The 12,500-nt window shown below is 49.3% G+C and overlaps 1 protein-coding gene across 1 annotated transcript in view; it reads right to left on the bottom strand.

Moving 5' to 3' along the window:
- Positions 1-12,500, bottom strand: part of LOC143030015 (uncharacterized) — a 217,871-nt gene that overhangs the window by 35,960 nt on the left and 169,411 nt on the right. Inside the window, exons 4-5 of the mRNA XM_076193222.1 lie at positions 10,324-11,454; positions 7,264-7,510 (exon numbers count right to left, since the gene is read on the bottom strand). Of these exons, the coding sequence (XP_076049337.1) occupies positions 7,264-7,510; positions 10,324-11,454 (1,378 nt within the window). The remainder of the gene's footprint in view (positions 1-7,263; positions 7,511-10,323; positions 11,455-12,500) is intronic.

Genomic DNA, 12,500 nt, shown 5'->3' with positions numbered 1-12,500 from the left:
CTCTCTCTCTCTCTCTCTCTCTCTCTTTCTCTCTCTCTCTCTCTCTCTCTCCCTTCCCCTGTACAGCCACTTTTTTTTCTTTTAATCTTATGATAGATACCCAAGTATTCCCGAGTTATTACCCTGCTATTCACGAAACTTTTAACCAGCAAAACCTTTTAGAGACAATCTTAGAAAAATGTCTAAAAAGAAGGAAGCGGGTGAAGTCTGTGATCTGCATCGATGGACTTCAGATTTTGCGGACCAGTAAGGATTTGCATGTACATGCCTCTTCTGTTTCATACAGAGGCAATATAGAGAAGTAGTTTCTGCTCTCCAGAGTAGAGTGGCAATTCTGGAGCATGAATTGAGCAGTCAAAAGTGCACCATTTATTCACTGTTAAGGAAGATGGATGTACTGAAAATTGCTAAGATGGGCGGTAGTAAGAGTGTCACCAGCGAAGACAACTGTAACAATGACAGTGCAGATAAGAGTAAAAAGAAGAGAAGTACGGTAGTAAAAAGAAGTCCTCCTCAGTATTAACTTTAAGCACTGAAAATGACTCTGAAGAGGCTGGTGATGAGTGAAGAATCGTAAAGAAGGGTAAGGGTTCCAGACCAAATCTCCAAATCCCTTCTTCTATTGTTGACACGAAAAACCGGTATCCTTTACTCTCACGCTTTAAAAAGGCTGCTGTACTGGTCGGTGACTCACTCACCAGAGACCAGGAGGAGTACTTTGGTGTTGCTCGTGGATCAAAACGATGCTTACCAAGTGAGAAGAATAAACGGCTAGTAAATGAGTTAGTGAAGGTAAAGTCTATCAGTAGAAAAGAAGCTATGATTGCTAATGCTAGTAGCAACGACCTGTTCTTCAGGACTAAAGGGAAAGTTAATACAGGAAGGATTCTCCATGATGTTGGGTTGATCAGTGATGGACACAAGCTAAAAACAGATAAAGGGATCATTATAGGAATTGTACCTCGAATGGGAGCATCTTCGCTTGGCAATAGGCACTAATGTGTACAGCCGCGACAAGTCACCTGGCATGGAACGTGACTGATGTCCACGACCTGACGCTTCTCTGCCAGCGCGACCCTGCTTGACCCGACCTAACCCAGTGCAATTACCTAATTACGCACCACGGGTAACTTGCCCACGCAGTATATATATCGGCTTCCGCCGCATGTAAAATCAGTTCACTCGTACCTTACAATAAAGGAGACGAACTCACCAAAACCTCTTTCTCTTCACCAATAGTAGCATCGCTACACTGGTGACCATTCGGAGCGACAATGGACCCATCTACCGCCGCCACCCCCGACGCCACGCTGCCCGCTACCAACACCGTCAACGCCGTCTCCTTGAAGCTGCCGCCTTTTTCTACGGTCGACGCCCCCTCCTGGTTTCGACGAACGGAGATTCAGTTCCGCCTGCGCAATATCAGCGCGTCCCAAACGAAGGCAGACTATGTTCTCGAGGCGATCCCCGAGGATGTGTTCCCACTCATCTCCCAATGGCTTGATCAACACGACGGCGTTATCCAGTACGACGTTCTGAAACAGTGCCTGCTTCAGGAATTCACACCGTCAGCAGCCTCCAGAGCCGCAAAAATCCTCCAACTCTCCCAACAGCCACTGGGAGACATTAAACCAAGTACAGCATACCTCGAGATGATGTCCATCGCCCGCCTCCCACCCACAGCCAACGGAACCAGCAGGAACGTCAACATGCTTCGTCAATTGTGGCTCATGCGCCTCCCAGCGCCCGTCCGATCCGCCCTTGGCAACGCCGAGGAAATGACCACCGACGAAGTTTCACGGAAGGCGGACCATCTTGCCGATGGCCACGCCGCCGCAGCAAGGAGTCAGGATGTCTGTTCTACGGACGACATCACGGACAAAATCTTCGCCGCAGCAGAATCGCCAGCCAACAAGCGCCAACAACACCAACAAAGGTAGCGACGCCGGACCACCCCCGCTCTGCACCTGTGCTACTACCACACAAGATTCGGCGCCTTCGCCAAGAACTGCCAACCAGGATGTACCTGGACAAAAAACGCCTAAATGAATCACCGTCCATCACGGTGGCCCCTACAGGCGCAACGGGCCTCTACATCAACGACAAGGCCTCTAAACGTCGCTTCCTTGTCGACACTGGTGCTTGCTGGTCCATAATTCCTGCATCCGCTGCAGAACGCCGGGTCCCCGAGGACGTTGGCGTTAGGCTGGTCGCAGCTAACGGCACTACCATAGCTACCTACGGGTGGAAACGCCTGAACCTCACCTTTGGGAGTCGCCACTACTCATGGAACTTCATCCTGGCAAACATCAAGACGCCCCTTCTCGGTGCTGACTTCCTCGCTCATTACAGGTTACTGGTCGACGTCGCCAACAGCGCAACCGCATCCGTCTCGACGCCCCTGCAAATCGCGCCACAGCCAACCACGGTCGCCACCATCGACGCTAGAATGCCCTACGCCCATCTGCTCACGGAATTCCCCGACGTCTTCAAGCCTGAGCTGCGACAGACACCACAGACGCCAGCTAAACATGGCGTGTACCACTACATCAACAAGTCTGGGCCCCCGGTATTTGCCAAATACCGCCGCCTACCGCCCGATAAACATGCCGTCGCCAAGAAAACATTCCAAGAGATGGAGAGACTAGGCCTATGCCGAAAGGCCTCCAGCCCTTGATCCTCACCTCTCCACCTCGTCAAGAAGAACGATGGTTCCTGGCGCCCCTGTGGAAACTACCGGCGGCTGAACATGATGACGGAACCTGACCACTACCCACTCCCAAACATCGCCGACGTCACCACTTACCTCAACGGCGACAAGATCTTTTCGACACTGGACCTCCTGAAGGGCTACTACCAAGTTCCGGTGCATACAGACGACATCCCGAAGACCGCCATCACCACCCCCTTCGGGACGTACACCTTTAATTACTCCTACTTCGGCTTGCGAAACTAAGGTGCGACTTTCCAGCGCCTAATGGACGGCATCCTTGGCGACCTCGACTTCTGCTTCTGCTACGTCGACGATATTCTGGTCTTCTCCAACTCGCCTGACCAGCACCTCCAACACCTGCGGACCATCCTCGAGCGTCTCCAGGACAACGGCCTCGTTGTCCGCTTTGACAAATGCAGCTTCGGAAAAAAGTCTGTCCCATTTTTGGGACACCTCATCTCTCCTGACGGCGTTCGTCCCCTGCAGGATAAAGTCGCCGCAGTCGACATATTTCCCAAACCTACTACCATCAAAGCCTTGGAGGAATTTATTGGGATGGTCAACTTCTATCACCGTTTCCTCCCTAACATCGCTCAAACGCTGCACCCACTTTATAACGCCCTTCACGGAAAACCGAAGGACCTCCTGTGGAACCCCGCCATGGAAGCTGCCTTCGTCAACGCCAAAAAAGCCCTTGCCCGTGCCACCACCCTCTCCTTCCCTGCACCAGGTGCCCAGCTACAACTGTACGGACGCCAGTAATGTCGCCATAGGGGGTGTGCTCGAACAAACCCTCAGTGGCAGACGCCCTCTCCCGAATAGCCATCGACGCAGTTCAACTCGGCCTCGACTACGCAGCTATTGCCAGAGAGCAACGGGAGGATCCTGAGACTCTTGCCTACAGGACATCCATCACAACCTTTAAGTGGCAAGACGTCCCTTTTCACGACAACCACACCATCCTCTGCGACATCAGTACCGGCCGCCCAAGACCCCTCATCCCAGCTGCCTTCCGACGTCAAGTGTTCAATTTAATACACGGCCTGTCTCACCCTTCAGGGCGCGTCACTGCGAAACTCCTGAAGCAGAAATTCATCTGGCACAGCATCTCCAAGGACGCAAAGGAGTGGGCCAGATCCTGCATTGCCTGCCAGCAAAGCAAAATTCATCGCCACACTGAATCAGGCATCGGATCGTTCCATCAGCCCCGACGACGCTTCGCACACATTCATGTCGACGTCGTCGGCCCACTCCCCCTGTCGGAGGGCCATCGTTACCTCTTCACCGCCATCGATAGATCAACCCGCTGGTTGGAGGTCATCCCATGAAGGATAGTACCGCCTCATCCTGCACTACAGCATTTCTCAGTGGATGGATAGCCAGATTTGGCCTTCCGGAACACGTCACCTCCGACCGAGGAACTTGCTTCACGTCGTGGCTGTGGCACTCTCTCGCTGAACTCCTGGGTACTACAGTCCACCACACTACCTACTACAACCCCGCAGCCAACGGCATGGTCGAGCGAACCCACCGCTCACTCAAAGCATCTCTGATGGCACGCTGCAACAACGGCTCCTGGCTACCCCAGCTACCATAGATACTCCTTGGCCTTCGGACAGCCATCAAGGACGACCTCAACGTGTCTCCAGCAGAGATGGTCTTCGGCCAAACCCTCGTCGTGCCCGCAGAATTCTTCCCTCCACAGGAGTCTCCCGAGAGCCTGCAACAGCTTGGACGCACTGTCGGCAAATTTGCCCCATGCGTGCCGACACATCACCGGGAGGTGAAGGAATACCTCCCAAAACACTTCCACACCTCGACGCACGTTTTCCTGAGGACGGACGCTCACACCCCACCACTCACCCGTCCCTACACTGGCCCCCATCTTGTCCTTGAACGTAAAGACAAGACCTTCCGCATCTCCATCTCCGGCAGGCCAGAATGGGTTTCCATCGACCGCCTAAAACCGGCACACCTCGACACTCCGCCCACCAAATTCTCACGTGCAGGATGCCCCCTTAAGCCAAGGCAAATTTAAGAGGGGAGTATTGTACAGCCGCGACAAGTCACGTGGCAGGGAACGTGACTGATGTCCACGACCTGACGTCTCTCTGCCAGCGCAACCCTGCTCGACCTGACCTAACCCAGTGCAATTACCTAATTACGCACCACGGGTAACTTGCCCACGCAGTATATATATCGGCTTCCGCCGCATGTAAAATCAGTTCACTCGTACCTTACAATAAAGGAGACGAACTCACCAAAACCTCTTTCTCTTCACCAATAGTAGCATCGCTACAAACAAAAGACTTCAGTATATGTGTGTCATTCATGGCATACGGTTTGAGGACCCATATGACATTTTTTATGGACGAAGCGATTTGTTCGGAAAAGATGGCAAGTATCTTAATCACCGAGGCAAAGTAGTGTATGGTGACATGGTAAACCACACCGTATCATCCACTCATATACGAGACGGACTCTTGCTCTGAGGAAGAAGCCTACTCCTCAGGTTTCACCCTCAGTAGAAAGCTCCTCTGGTGAAGCTCCTGCTCCCTCGCATCGGGATGTGGTACCTACCCCACCAGAGGCGCCAGCTGCCACCCCCGATTTGGGTGAGGAGTCACCTGTGGCACCCTCCTCAAGTGAGTCGGGAAACGAGTGAAGAAGAGGGAGCGCCTAATAAGACGTGACTCCCTCGATGTCTTACTATTTAATACAAAGTCCATTAGAAACAAAATGCTAGAGTTGAAAGCATTTCTGGCAACAGAGATGTTTGACATAGTATCTATTACAGAACCCTGGATCCACGCAAGTGGACATGACTTTTTCGGCAAATTTGAAATTCCAGGGTATACGCTGTTTCACAAAGATAGGATGAATCGGGAGAAGGGAGGGGTAGCGATGTACATCAGAGAAACCTTGTATCCTATCGAGCGTACATTAAACACAGGGAAAGCTATTTAGCATGGATCTTCAACTAAGAGAAGAATGGTACAGATTTATACTAGTTTGCAGGCCATCACATCAGTGTCTCGACGAGGACGTTGAGTTGTATACAGAAACTAATTATTCAATCAGCAAGCATACAGCGATTATCTTAGGGGATTTTAATTGTCATTTAAACTGGGAAGATAGAAAAGGGGATGATGAAAGTAGGAGGCTTCATCACTTCGCAGATGAAGCCTTTCTTATCCAATAGGTACAAAAGCCGACAAGGGAAGGAAAATATACTAGATTTTGTGTACACCACTGAGAATAACATAATACACAGTGTATCTTTGGATGTGGCCTTAGGTGGAAATGATCACAATGTCGTTTGATTTATATTACGTGTGCCTGGACTCGTATGGGAAAAAAACACACACGCACCATTCCTGATCTGAGAAGAGCTGATCTTACTGGACTGAGAGGAGGAATTGGTGCTAAGGCAATTGGTGTAGGTGTCAACGTTCAGGAGTCATGGGACTCAATCCGTGATCACTTTATGGCACAACAGGCACAGTTTGTGCCAAATAAAGTAGGCAAAGAAGAACGTCGGGAACCTAATTGGTTCACACGTGAGAGAGAAAGAACGGTTTTGCCCAACAAGAATACATCCGCTTGCGCGGGCGTGTTAAAAGAATAATAGAAGCCCCAAAATGCGGTGAAAAACAGAGGGTGGACGCACCTTGCAAGACTAATCCTAAGGAGTTCTTCAGATACGTTAATAGCCGAAAACCAGTTAGAAACAAAATTTGTCCTTTGCGTGACGGTGGTGGAACGCTTCAGAACACAGACCCTGAGACGCACCCTTCTCTTCAGTATTCATTAAAGAAATAGAGGGGGCAATCCCTGAATCAGTTCTGGTACACGAGAGAGAGTCCATGGAGGATATTCAGTGTACGAACAACGAAGTCTTAGCCAGACTAAACAAACTTAGCGCAAATAAGTCTCCCGGTCCAGATGAATTCTCTCTCTCTCTCTCTCTCTCTCTCTCTCTCTCTCTCTCTCTCTCTCTCTCTCTCTCTCTCTCTCTCTCTCTCTCTCTCTCTCTCTCTCTTTCGCCCTTTCTTTCTCTATCTCTCTCCTTCCCCCCTCTCTCTCTTGGTCTGTCTGTCTGTCTGTCTGTCTGTCTGTCTGTCTGTTCTGTCTGCCTGCCTGTCTGTCTGTCTGTCTGTATGTCTGTCTGTCTGTCTGTCTGTCTGTTCTGTCTGCCTGTCTGTCTGCCTGTCTGTCTGTCTGTCTGTCTGTCTGTCTGTCTGTCTGCCTGTCTGTCTGCCTGTCTGTCTGTCTGTCTGTCTGTCTGTCTATCTGTCTTCACGTTGATAAATACACACGTGCACAGGTACACACACATAGATACACACATGCACACACACACACACGTATACACACACATACTCGTATACACACACATACATACATACACACACATGCACGCGCACACACAAAAATTAGACTAAACATGGGTTATGGCGTCATGGGAAATGATGACGTCAAAACGACGTCATGATTATGACGTCACATTATATTATGATGTCATGAATTTGACGTCACGTGGGCCTCACCTTGCATGTCCGGTTCAAACATTTGCGGCTTCCTGGAGTTGTGGAGGGACTGGCTCGAGGCTGGGTGGAAGGGCCGGGACACCGGGGTCATGGGCAGGTCCAGCGTGGAGGTGGAGGTCGGGAGGATAGAGGAGGAAGAGGGGTTGGAGTGGAGGGGTTGGAGTGAGGAGGCGGTGGCGAGAACGGCCAGGAAGAAAGCAGCAATCACCTCGCCCCGGATGTCCCTCCACATGGCTGCATTCATCATCTGGTAATGAGGAGACGGATAGGAATGGAACGGGGAGAGGAGAGAGAGAGAGAGAGAGAGAGAGAGAGAGAGAGAGAGAGAGAGTGAGAGAAAGAGAGAGAGAAAAAAAAAAGCGGGCGTTAGTGATGCTGTGACGTCGTGTTGTTCGTCTGTAGTCTTGTCATCTTCAATATTGAGAGTCACATCGATACTAAGTTAAAGTAATGATAATTATAAAAATGATTATCGGAAAGACAGTAGTTCAGGAAGAAACTGGTGTCGGTTTTCAAAGGCTTTGTAAGATAACGAACAATACTGAGATGTGCCTTTGAGGTCGTTACGTCATGTCTTTTTTTTATCCCCACATTTCATTGTCAATCAATATTTCTTTTTCTTTTTCAATGACGTCGTGGAAATTCTTTTATTTTTTCAAAAGAGAGGGACAGAGAGAAACAGAGATAGATAAAGAGATAGAGAGGAAGAGAGAGAGAGAGAGAGAGAGAGAGAGAGAGAGAGAGAGAGAGAGAGAGAGAGAGAGAGAGAGAGAGAGAGAGAGAGAGAGAGATACAGAGAGAGAGAGAGAGATACAGAGAGAGAGAGAGAGGGAGAAAGAGAGAGAGAGAGAGAGAGAGAGAGAGAGAGAGAGGGGGGGGGAAGGAGAGAGAGAGAGAAATAGGTAGATAGGAGAGAGAGAGAGAGAGAGAGAGAGAGAGAGAGAGAGAGAGAGAGAGAAATAGGGAGACAGATAGAGAGCGAGAGAGATGGAGAATACTGTTTAACCAAATTAGTGCATTACGTCAAATAATGTATTCCGCTCCACCCAGGGCTTGTGCACCCTTCCCCACCTTTGATCTAGGCTTAATATGTTCGACTGACTCAGGCTCGAAAAGAGGGAAGTAACGTCCTGTGCAAGGGAGCCACCAAATTTGATTTAGCTGAAGCGAAGCCACGATCTGGAAATAAACTCGAGCCCTTTATTTTCCTCTGCACCACCACCTCCCACGTGAATGAAATCACCTTGCGTAAACCATGAAGTATGACACCAAGCCTGAAGAATTCCCATTTGCGTTTGGTTTTCCCCAGGTGATTTTTATCAAACTTAAGGGGGTAGAGGGTGTGGGCGTTGTGTCCCCCTGACTCGAAACTATTATTAATAACGCCGTTTGCTCCATCCTACCAGCTCAGTGATGCTCTTCCCTATCTTCTGGTGATGTCATTCAATTTTGGGGGAAGGGGGAGGGGAAGGGGTACATTTGTAACAAAATAGGGTCTTGGTCGAATGAGGACTCCATTTTATTCCGAATCTACCTCTCCCCCAAACTTCCCTAAGCTGGCCAAGTCAAAGAGGGGTGCCATGTTCCACATCCTGAAGCGATGTAGGCACCCCTCTGTCGCTCCCTCCAGTTTTTTCAGTATAGACATTTCAGGCGCACAGGTGAATGTAAGCTGAATAAATTTGTTATACAATTGGAAAGATTTACAGCAAAAGATACGCCACACAAAGATCACGTGTGGTGGCAGAAAAGTCGTCTTGTACCAGAAGGCGCGGAGATCGACTGTAGTGCAAAGGGCGTGGCTCTCAGGATCTGACCCCAGGCCAGCGTTCTTCTGAAAGAACGAAAGACTGGTCGTGAACTGGATGCTTGTCGTGGTGGCACCTTTCAGTACGGGACAACACTTTTGGCCCCCAACGTGTGATCAATATGCACCCTCTGCCACAAGTGTTTTTACTGTAAATGTGCAACAATATGTATTCAGCTTTCGAACGCTTGTGAATCTAACGCGTCTGTAAGGCCCACTATAATGAAACAACAGAAAGGAATTACAAAGGGGCGTTGGCGTGCCTCTTGGGTAGATTTTTTTTTCCACCCACATCTAAAAGAAATCGGTTGTCTTTAGCTAAAACAAAATCTACAAATAACTTCAATTAGCTGACATTTGAAGTTCTCCATTTTGAATCACTAATCATATTTGGCTGATTGTTGTCGTGCGATTTGTTTACCAGCCCCCTTCCCCACTGCTTTGACCCGTCGGCTGACATTGACCCTCTCTTCAACACACGGACGCACTTTATAGGTTTTGTTCGGGCGATTCTATTCAGCAGAGGGGCGGACCTTGGCCTGAAGGGGGGACAGGTAGATCGAGCCCCCCCCCCTCTGCTCACTAAAATCGTCCCTTTCTTGCTAGAACATAATCTACAATGTACGTCACTGTGTTAGACGTCTTACAAACTTGTGGGGGAGGAGGATAAGGAGGAGGAGGAGGAAGAGGAGGAGGTAGCTACTGTCTCCGTTACGTCGGAGATGAAACAGGACAAGAAGCTTAGTTGCTCGGACATCCAGGCGAAGTGATACCTAGTATCGTCGGGAACACGGGCCCACTAGGAAGCGAGATCAAAGCCGAACATACCACATAAGTAACACACACAAAGGAATTTTTTTTTTTTTTTTTTTTTTTTTTTTTTTTTTTTTTTTTTTTTTTTTTTTTTTTTTTTTAGGGGGGGACATGTGGAATTTTCAAGTCGCTCGCTGAATGCCCTAGGATCTACGAATACCTCCTGTGCCCCAATAGTTAAAAGGTACGTACACTGTATCGCGCTTTATGTCACATAATTTCCTTCCCTGGGAGCAAAAATACGTCACATGTTGTGACGTCACGGATATGACGTCATAAATATGACTGCCATGGAAGTGTGACGTCATTAATAATGATATTATTTTCCTTATATGTCGTCACACAGCTTTCTCTACTCGCCACCACTATCCAAAGGTGCCGACTGACCTCAGGGCACCCGGCGAACGACTCCCGAACAGGCGACCTTGGGTCATCCTTACCTCTTCCTTGGGTTGAGGATGTTGTGGGAGGTTCTCGAGGTAGCGCCTGAGGGCGTGCATGGCCGGGAGGGTTCCTGCCTCGCCTTCTCCACCACCACTACTACCTCCTCCACCTCCCCCTCCTCCTCCCTCTCCATTGTCCTCTTCTCCTGTAGCTACGACCCCAAGTACCGTCGGGCCCCCTGCACCCGCTCCTGCTCCTACTCCTAGACATATACTGCCCCTGCTGACAGGCCCCTTGTCCGTGGTGGATCCTCCTCCACCTCCACCTCCACCTCCCCCTGCACCTGATGCTGCCCCAAGGGCAGCCCTTACGGCGTCCCCGTCGGCGCCCCCTTCAGTAGTATGACGGCGTTTGTGGTACTGCAGACTACCAAAGAGGGGGCCGACACGAAGGGCCCACTCCTCTCCCAGGAGTTCCCGGCTGCTGCTGCTGCTGCTTCTGCTGTTCCTACTCCCTCTGCGAAGTGCCTCTTGCTTGGCCATGCTGCTCCTTCGGACGTCGCGCCCCAGCTCGCCCTCGGACCCTCCAAAGCCCGCGCCCAGACCTCCACCCAAACCTCCCCCGAGACTTCCCAGACCACCCAAGAGACCTCCTACTCCCGCATCTCCTCCTCCCCCTCCTCCTCCTCCTCCTCCTCCAATCCCCGGTATCACCCGGAGGCTCGGTTCCTGTCTCCGGACGCTGTTCTCCTCCTTTCGGTCTCCGGAGTCGTGCTTCTCCTCTTGATTGAGTTTGTTGGCGACCGCCAGTAGGAAGCTCTCTTTCGTCGTCACTTCAGAGCCTTTCCTGTCTCGGCTACCTTCCTCTTTCCCTCCTCCTCCTCCTCCACTTCCACCTCCCCCTCCCCCTCCTCCTCCCCCTCCTCCTCCCCCTCCTCCTCCAGCATCCTCCTCCCGACGGCGCCCCTCGCTAGTGCTCTCTCGACGTGCTGTTAGTCGCCGCTTCCGCTCCTCCTCGTCCTGCTGCTGCTCTTGATACTTGAGGAATGCGTAGTCCCGGCTGCCCTTCCGGGAGGAGTGGCGTCGGTCTGTACTGATTTCGGGCTCGCCGTCCACTCGTCGGTCCTCCTCCGGCCGAGGGGACACCAGTCCGAGGTCATTGGACATACCCTCTCGTCCGGTCATTTGCTAATGGAGGAAAAAAGATATACAGATACTATAAGAATGCACATTTACATTCGTATATAAATAAAATGATATATATATATATACATATATATATATATATATATATGTATGTGTGTTTGTGTGTGTGTGTGTGTGTGTGTGTGTGTGTGTGTGTGTGTGTGTGTGTGTGTGTGTGTGTGTGTGTGTGTGTGTGTGTGTGTGTGTGTGTGTGTGTGTGTGTGTGTGTGTGTGTGTGTGTGTGTGTGTGTGTGCCAATTGCCTGATGTCTGGAATTGTCATGTTGTATTAATATACTATACATGTAAATTGTATGAGCCACAAGGTAACAGCAACTCATTGCATTAGTTCATTATGTATAATAAAATAGTGTTCTGAAATTATACTAGAAGATAATGGTATTGTTATGAAGAAATATAATTCACTAGTTCACGCTCCGTTTGTATTGTTCCGCGATAGAATGTAGTGTTATTGTCGTGTTAATGATTGCTAGAGAAAGTATTACTGTATGGTGACGGTATACTGGATGTGAGCCAATAAGATATTGTGTACTATAATCTATGAACCGAAGAAAACAGGTATGAGTTATTGTAATAATGGAATTGTCACCCTCTAAATGCACTGAGTAGCGACGTATATAGCGTCGGTAGAGGATAACTTCTAAGCGTTCCTTTTAGTGACTGACTCTCGGCCAGAGAAGACCTCTGTTGAGCAAGTAGCCAAGGCAACCCCTTTTGGTAAGCATTAAGTGAGAATGTTTTTGTAATGTGTTTAAAAATGTAATGGCACGTTAAATGTAGAAGTCATATCATTGATACCAATATTTGGTTTATCAGACTATGTATGGATGGTGATGATAAGAGCGGATTTATGATGAGCTATGGCGGTAAAAGTAATCATGGTAGGTGATCTTGTCAAAGTTAAATTAATTGTGCAGAGTATTGAAGTAGGATAGAAAGAATTGATAATGAAATGTAATTAATTATTGTGATAATTGTCCATGCAATCTATTGATTATCAATGCAAACTTTTGATTATGAATGGTATTT

The sequence above is a fragment of the Oratosquilla oratoria genome, chromosome 11, assembly GCF_046742065.1.
Source record: "Oratosquilla oratoria isolate Oo_2021 chromosome 11, ASM4674206v1, whole genome shotgun sequence".
NCBI lineage: Eukaryota > Metazoa > Arthropoda > Malacostraca > Stomatopoda > Squillidae > Oratosquilla > Oratosquilla oratoria.
Note: the sequence above shows the minus strand (reverse complement) of the source record. Positions and strands in the feature narration are given on the sequence as shown.